Genomic DNA, 8,613 nt, shown 5'->3' with positions numbered 1-8,613 from the left:
TCCTCCATGTCAGTCCTCCATGTCGCTCCTCAATGTTGCTCCTCAATGTCGCTCCTCCATGTCGCTCCTCCATGTCAATTCTCAATGTCATCCCTCCGTGTTGCTCCTCCATGTCACTCCTTGTCAATCCTCCATGTCGCTCCACCATGTCACTCCTCCATGTTACTCTTCCATGTCGATCCTCCATGTAACTCCAGAATGTCCCTCCAGAATGTCACTCCTCCATGTAGATCCTCCATGTTGCTCCTCCAGACACAGACTCAGACTCAGACTCAGACACAGACTCAGACACAGACTCAGACTCAGACACAGACTCAGACACAGACTCAGACTAAGACTCAGACACAGACTCAGACACAGACATAGACACAGACTCAGACTAAGACTCAGACTCAGACTCAGACTCAGACTAGGACTCGGACTCGGACACGGACTCAGAGACGGACTCGGACTCGGACTTGGATTCGGTCACGGACACGGACTCCGTCATGGACTCTGACCCGAACACGAACACGGACTCGGTCACGGACTCTGTCACACGGACTCGGACTCAGACTCGGACTCGGACTCGAACACGGACACGGACTCGGTCACAGACTCGGTCACACGGACTCAGACACGGACTCAGTCACGGACTCGATCACGGATTCGTCACAGACTCGGACCCGGACTCGGACTCCAACCAAGACACGGACACGGACACGGACACGGACTCGGACTCGGACTCGGACACAGCCTCAGACTCAGACTCAGACTCAGACACAGCCACAGACTCGGACTCGGACACGGACTCGGACTCGGACACGGTCACGGACTCGGACATGGACTCGGACTCGGACTCGGACTCGGACTCGGACTCGGACTCAGATTCGGTCACGGACACGGACTCCATCTCAGACTCGGACTCGAACACGGACACAGACTCGGACTCGGACTCGAACTAAGACACGGACTCGGACTCGGACACGGACTCGGACCCGGACACGGACTCGGACTCGGACACGGACTCGGATTCGGACTCGGACTCACAGACACAGACTCAGACAGAGACAGAGTCTCAGACACAGACACAGACACAGACTCGGACACAGACTCAGACTCAGACTCGGACGCGGACACGGACTCGGACTCGGACTCGGATTCGGTCACGGACACGGACTAAGTCTCGGACTCGGACTCGAACACGGACTAAGTCTCGGACTCGGACTCGAACACGGACACGGACTCGGTCACGGACTCGGACTCAGACTCGGTCACACGGACTCGGACTCGGACTCAGACTAGGACTCGGACTCGAACACGGACACGGACTCGGTCACAGATTCGGTCACACGGAGTCGGACTCAGTCATGGACTCGAACTCGGACACGGACTCGGTCACGGACTCGGACACGGACTCGGTCACAGATTCGGACTCGAACTCCGACACGGACACGCACACGGACTCGGACTCGGACTGAGACACAGACTCAGACTCAGACTCAGACTCAGACACAGACTCAGACACAGACACAGACTCAGACTCAGACTAGGACTCGGGCTCGGACACGGTCACGGACTCGGACACGGACTCGGACTCGGACTCGGATTCGGTCACGGACACGGACTCCGTCTCGGACTCGAACACGGACACGGTCACGGACTCGGTCACACGGACTCGGACTCAGACACGGACTCGGTCACGGACACGGACTCGGTCACAGACTCGGTCACACAGACTCGAACTCAGTCACGGAATCGAACACGGACTCGGACTCGGACACGGACACGGACTCGGACACAGACTCAGACTCGGACACGGACACGGACACGGACTCGGACTCGGACTCGGACACGGACACGGACTCGGACTCGGACACGGACTCGGACACGGACACGGACTCGGACACGGACACGGACTCGGACACGGACTCGGACTCGGACTCGGACACGGACTCGGACACGGACACGGACTCGGACAGAATCGGACTCGGACATGGACTCGGACACGAACTCGGACTTGGACACGGACACGGACTCGGACTCGGACACGGACTCGGACTCGGACTCGGACACGGACTCGGACATTAATTTACAGTTAGTTTGATGCTAAAAGCTCATTTACACATTATAATAACTCTTCATCTAGAAGTCAACAAAACTCTGTTGAAATAGATTAATACAAAATATGTTAAAATAGAAAATAGAAATAGATTAACACAAACACTATATTAAATACTTTATTAAATAAAAAAAACGTGAACATTAACAGGTCTCTGCTCTCTGTGTTTCCTCTTAAAGGACCACACGTTGCAGCATTAGGGCCACATTTATGAGAATAAAGTCATAATATTATAAAGTAGTAATTGTATGTGTTATTTTAGAGGGAAACGTGGAGCATCTTGTGAAGTTTTTTCTTGAAATATTACGACTTTATTCTCATTAAATCTTTGTCTTCACCTGTCCTCCCCTGTCCTCTGTCTTCACCTGTCCTCTGCAGGTGTGATGGAGGTGGACATCCTGGAGTTCAAGGTTCCTGTGGAGAACAACAAGACTCTGTTTGTATGGGACATCCAGCCGTCTCACACAGAGACCCATATCTACGTGAGTCCACCTGGGGGTTAGGTCTATGTGAGTCCACCTGGGGATCAGGTCTGTGTGGGTCCACCTGGGGGTCAGGTCTATGTGAGTCCACCTGGGGGTCAGGTTTATGTGAGTCCACCTGGGGTCAGGTCTATGTGTGAGTCCACCTGGGGATCAGGTCTATGTGTTAGTCCACCTGGGGGTCAGGTCTATGTGTGAGTCCACCTGGGGGTCAGGTCTATGTGTGAGTCCACCTGGGGGTCAGGTCTATGTGAGTCCACCTGGGGGTCAGGTTTATGTGAGTCCACCTTGGGTCAGGTCTATGTGTGAGTTCACCTGGGGGTATCAGGTCTATGTGGGTCCATCTGGGGATCAGGTCTATGTGAGTCCACCTGGTTCAGCACGTTTAAGAGTCTCTTCCTGTGAGACAGTAACAGCTGTGTGTCGTCCTTCAGGACGGGTTGTCCCACGTCTTCTCGTCCTTCGGTCCTCTCTACCTGCTGAAGGTGTGTCCCAACGCTCCGCTCAACCCGCCCGGGTTCTACGCCCTTATGAAGTTCTACTCTGCTGCTCAGGCCTCAAAGGCACAACGGCAGACTGACGGCCGGCCGCTGCTCCAGAGCTCTCCACTCAAGGTTCTTCTTCTACTGTAGTTTATCAGGAGCTTTCAACACATGTTCTTCTTCTACTGTAGTTTATCAGGAGCTTTCAATATAATATGTTGAAAAATGGCATGAAAAAAAGTCATAGTATATTATGTTGAAAAATGGCATGATAAAAATTGAAGAAAAAAAGAAGAAAATTGGCCGCAAGTTTGTGTACTTCTTTGCAATTTACTTTTTACAAACTAGCAAACTGTTTTTCATAGTTGACTAACACAACCGGACCACAAAATCTGGAGACAATTTATGAGCCATTAAGAAACTTGGGAGATGTGGCAGGAGAAGACAATAGAAAGGATGAAAATAAAGTCTGTATAGTCAAAACAGACATAAAAAGCCAAGTTCTTCTAGAGGTTGATGAATTGCGAGGAGAAAAATGGCATGAAAAAAAGTCATAGTATATTATGTTGAAAAATTCCATGAAAAAAAGTCATAGTATAATATGTTGAAAAATGGCATGAAAAAAAGTTATGGTATATTATGTTGAAAAATGGCATGAAAAAAAGTCATAATATAATATGTTGAAAAATTCCATGAAAAAAAGTCATAGTATAGTATGTTGAAAAATTCCATGAAAAAAAGTTATGGTATATTATGTTGAAAAATGGCAAGAAAAAAAGTCATAGTATAATATGTTGAAAAATGGCATGAAAAAAAGTTATGGTATATTATGTTGAAAAATGGCATGAAAAAAAGTTATTATTAATATGTTATTATTATTATTAATAATTCTTAATTTTTTTTATTGTTTTTGGTTTTAAATGTTTTTAATTTATTATTATTATTATTATTATTATTATTATTATTATTATTTATTTGTTTCCTGCCAATCTCCTGCTCCACACCTCCAGTCCAGTAGGTGGCGGTAATGCAATAAACGCCAAACAAGAAGAAGAAGAAGTTACGTCATCACTAAGCAACGTTTCCTCCGGCGGCAGCGAGTGGTTGAAGCAGAAACACATCACCTCGTTTTGATACAAACATGTAAGTTTAAGCCTTTTATTTGTTAGCAGTCGAGCTAGTTTCGATTCCAATACGTGTTTAAACATGTTCGGAGAATCGTGTCACCTTTTTAACCGCTTATACACTTATAAATAGAGTAGATAAACGATGAAACAGCAGCCCAAGCGGCTCCGTGCTGCTTGTTTTGAGGAGTTGGTTGAATGAAAGAATCAATGGCGGCGGGTGTTTTGACCTAAATACCGTGTTTAGCAGTAAAGTTCACGAGTCTGAGATGTTTCAGTGACAGTAGTAGTAATATAAGAAGATTACACACGCATTCCCAATACAGTAACTAAAAAAACACCCAACATTTTGTGCAATTTTTATATTATTTTATATCAGAATCAGAAGAATCAGAATGGTGTTTATTGCCAGGTGTAAGAGATACACACTAGCTTTGGTTTTGTTGGTGCAAGTTACCAGTATAATAACAAAAGAATAGATTAAAAACGTTAGAATAAAATAAGTTAAAATTAATTCTACCAATATATAACATTATAGTATTTGTTGTCACAAGCACATTGCTGGATCATGTTCATGTGTTAAGGAAACTGTTAGCTAGTTTAGTTCTGAAATAATATTTCATTTGTTGACATAAAATGTGTGGCCAACAATTTGAATATCTTGAGTTTTGGTCTGTTTGGTCAGATAAAAATAGCAATTTTAAGGCATTATCTTGAGCTCTGGGGAGTTGCTGACACTCAACAGACTAAATTAATGAAAAATAATTGTTAGTTGCAGCCCCACATCATTCACAAAATGAGAACTAAAAATAACAGCTATATAATAACAATAGTAATAATATAAGAAGATTATACACAAACTCTCAATACAGTAACATAAAAAAAACGCCCAACCTTTTTGTGCATTTTTTATAGTCTTTTATAGTATTTGTTGTCACAAGCACATTGCTGGATCATGCTCATGTGTTAAGGAAACTGTTAGCTAGTTTAGTTCTGAAATAATATTTCATTTGTTGACATAAAATGTGTGGCCAATATTTGAATATCTTGAGTTTTGGTCTGTTGGTCAGATAAAAATAGCAATTTTAAGGCATTATCTTGAGCTCTGGGGAGTTGCTGACACTCTACAGACTAAATTAATGAAAAATTGTTAGTTGCAGTCCCACATCATTCACAAAATGAGAACTAAAAATAACAGCTATATAATAACAATAGTAATAATATATAAGAAGATTATACACAAACTCTCAATACAGTAACATAAAAAAACGCCCAACATTTTGTGCATTTTTTATAGTCTTTTATAGTATTTGTTGTCACAAGCACATTGTTGGATCATGCTCATGTGTTGAGGAAACGGTTAGGTAGTTTAGTTCTGAAACAATATTTCATTAGTCGACATAGAGATTGTCCAGTCCTATAAATACAGGGGGGGCAGCATCACTGTGGATGATAAAAACAGGATCAATAAGTTGATCAGAAAGGCTGGCTCAGTGATTGGTCTTGCATCAGACTCATTTCTTGCTTCTTGACTTTAGGGCACCGTCACCCACAAAGAGGAAGGAGGAGGAAAAGACAAAAGATAGAGGCAAAGAAAAGACTAGTACCAAGGAAGGAGACAAGGAGAGAGGACGGGAGAAAGCGAGGAAACGCCGCAGTGCCTCTACTGGCACCAGCAGCAGGTTTGTTTTTTAAGTTGCATCTGATTATTAGTGTTTGTGTTAGTGACAAAATCCGTCTTTTTTTCTTACCTAACATGTTTTTCTTTGTTTTGTCCAGGTCCAGATCTAGCTCTACTTCGAGCAGCAGCTCTGGTTCGAGCTCGGGTTCCTCAAGTGGATCCAGCTCATCTGGTTCCAGCCGCTCTGGTTCTTCAAGCTCTCGTTCCTCCTCCTCTTCCAGCTCCTCAGGTTCCCCCAGCCCCAGCCGTAGGCGCCATGACAACCGCCGGCGCTCCCGCTCAGCGTAAGTCACTTCATCTAATCCAGCGATACTCTATACGCTGTGATGTCTTGTATTTTTACTCGTTTGAATCCTGATGAAAATAATCAATGTTTTGTTTGTGATTCTGCAGCTCCAAAACACAGAAGAGGGGAGATGATAAGGAGCGAAGAAAACGAAGCGCAAGCCCCAAACCAACTAAAGTTCACTTAGGGCGGCTGACCAGGAATGTCACCAAGGTCAGCTGAGAAATTAAGCTTTTTATAGCAGAACGCATGATGTACAGTACAACATGATTTGAGATTATGGCACTACCTCAGAAACATGTTGGGTAGTTAAGAACACAACGTTCATAATCTTTTGGACAAAAATGGAATTGTAGAAAAATAAAAAAATTAATTTTTGAGATGATGCCATTATTTAAATTCTTCACGATTATTGTCCAGTAAACAAACTTTTCATTTCCTTCGTCTTGTTGCCTGTTTTATGTATTATGAATTCAGATTATTTTATACATCAACAATAACAACATTCCTCCAAAGATAATCAGAGTTTTCTGTTACCATGGTTCTGACAAGCATACTGTATGTCTTTTTTTTTTTTTGCACAGGACCACATCCAGGAGATCTTTTCCACTTATGGAAAAATCAAAATGGTCGACCTGCCGATGGACAGGATCAACCCACATCTGTCCAGGGGCTACGCTTATGTGGAGTTTGAGACTCCTGATGAGGCCCAGAAGGCCCTCAAACACATGGACGGAGGTAGGCCAGCATGTTTCCTTCAGTGCCTCTGCCTCTTGCACGATTACTCTAGGCATACGTGTTGGATGACTTTCTGTGATGACTTTGTTTTTGACAGGTCAGATTGATGGACAGGAGATCTCTGCATCTGCCGTCCTGACTCAACGAGTCCGTCCTCCACCTCGTAGACCTTCTCCCCCTCGCAGAATGCCCCCACCACCACCTATGTGGCGTCGCAGTCCACCACGCATGAGGAGAAGGTACATTGAATGATTTTTTTTAGCTATGTCTATCTACATTTGATTTTCACACTATTGTATGTGACCATAAGTTCATGTTCTCTGGTTCAGACCGTTAAGTCTGCTCATTCTTCCTTTTTTAGAAGAATTTTTTTATGTCTCGGTGCCCCCAACGATTATGTTATCGGGTTGTCCGTCCGTTCGTCCCATCATTGTGAATGTGATATCTCAGGAATATCTCGAGGGAATTTCTTCAAATTTGGCACTAATGTACACTTGGACTCAAGGATGAGCTGATTTTGATTTTCAAAGGTCAAGGTCACTGTGACCTCACAGATATTTCACACAAATATCTAATGGGATGAATTGATGACATTTTATATACGAAAGTTCAACTTCATGTTCTGCAAAAACACTTTTCAGGCCATTATTCAACGTCATAACTCCGGGACAGAAGGGGATATTGTGGCCATATTTCATATTTGGTCGCAATAGATACTGAATTGGTGACGCTAATCTTGGGTGCCCACCTTGAAACTATGGTGGTTGTATAGATCTTCTGTGCTGCTGGGGTGCAGATGTATGTGAAGCATCCACGTTTTAGAATTTGTAGCTTCTTTGCAGCAACATCCATATTTGAATCATTGCCTACTATCATGGCTACAACTTTGTGTTTATCAGAATCGGCTTTATTGGCCAATCATGTGAACATATACAAGAAATTTGACTATTAATGTGTAAGTTCATTGAGAGAAACAAAAAATAGCCTTCCTTAACCGCTTGTTGAGACTGCTGACCTCTAAGCCTTGATGCCACCACCGCGAAGAGCTCAGCATTGGCTACTACAGACTGATAGAAGATCTGCAGGAGCCTGTTGCACACACTGAAGGATCCGAGTCTCCTCAGGAATAACAGTCTGCTCTGTCCCTTCCTGAAGAGGACCAACATGGATGCAAACTGCAACTTGACTGGTTTGCAGAGGCATACAACTGATGGGCGGTAAATTTAGTTCCCTTTTGTCTTTGCAGGTCCCGCTCCCCGAGGAGGCGGTCCCCAGTACGTCGCCGCTCTCGCTCCAGATCTCCTGGTCGCAGGCGTCACCGCTCTCGTTCCAGCTCTAATTCCTCCAGATAGACGAGTTTCCTACCTCCTGATAACAAAGTGATCTCTTAGATTCTCTGTCACCAGATCAGCTGGAGTTCCTGCTTTCTCAGACCTCATGGACTCACCAGAAATAATATCATCTGCATTGTAGCCAACAGAAACATCGACCTGCATGTAGAAAGCAGAAATGTTTTTTTAATTATTTTTTTTGTGCAAATGTGATTTCTTTTCGTATTTTCAAGTTTTCTCCCTTTGTGTTTGAAGCTGAGGTTTTGCTCCACTGAGATCCACAAATATTTCTTTTAAAGTGTGACTTCTTTTTATCATGTACTAAATTTTTAGACATTTTGAAAAATAAAAATGCTGAAACATGTACAATATGGGAGTTCAGTGTGTA

At 43.9% G+C, this 8,613-nt stretch overlaps 3 protein-coding genes across 3 annotated transcripts; all 3 read left to right on the top strand.

Moving 5' to 3' along the window:
* Positions 1 to 1,506: 1,506 nt before the first annotated feature.
* On the top strand, positions 1,507 to 2,230 carry LOC119502535 (aspartate and serine-rich protein-like; the record flags this gene model as incomplete). Its single annotated transcript, XM_037793592.1, has 1 exon — positions 1,507 to 2,230. A coding segment is annotated over one exon (564 nt), but the record flags the coding sequence as incomplete, so codon positions are not given.
* Positions 2,231 to 2,454: 224 nt separating this feature from the next.
* LOC119501343 (RAD52 motif-containing protein 1-like) lies at positions 2,455 to 3,215 on the top strand. The gene is made up of 2 exons (XM_037791655.1): positions 2,455 to 2,583; positions 3,018 to 3,215. Exons 1-2 carry the CDS (start codon positions 2,485 to 2,487, stop codon positions 3,213 to 3,215), a joined length of 297 nt encoding a protein of 98 aa, XP_037647583.1. The 5' UTR covers positions 2,455 to 2,484.
* Positions 3,216 to 4,073: 858 nt separating this feature from the next.
* On the top strand, positions 4,074 to 8,594 carry LOC119502530 (RNA-binding protein with serine-rich domain 1-like). Its single transcript, XM_037793586.1, has 7 exons — positions 4,074 to 4,208; positions 5,728 to 5,871; positions 5,969 to 6,154; positions 6,264 to 6,369; positions 6,741 to 6,894; positions 6,992 to 7,133; positions 8,141 to 8,594. Coding segments are annotated over exons 1-7 (840 nt in total). The 5' UTR covers positions 4,074 to 4,206; the 3' UTR covers positions 8,247 to 8,594.
* The last annotated feature ends 19 nt before the right edge of the window (positions 8,595 to 8,613 follow it).

Source organism: Sebastes umbrosus, chromosome 14, assembly GCF_015220745.1.
Source record: "Sebastes umbrosus isolate fSebUmb1 chromosome 14, fSebUmb1.pri, whole genome shotgun sequence".
NCBI classification, from domain to species: domain Eukaryota; kingdom Metazoa; phylum Chordata; class Actinopteri; order Perciformes; family Sebastidae; genus Sebastes; species Sebastes umbrosus.
This window is presented reverse-complemented; position numbering and strand designations above follow the sequence as displayed.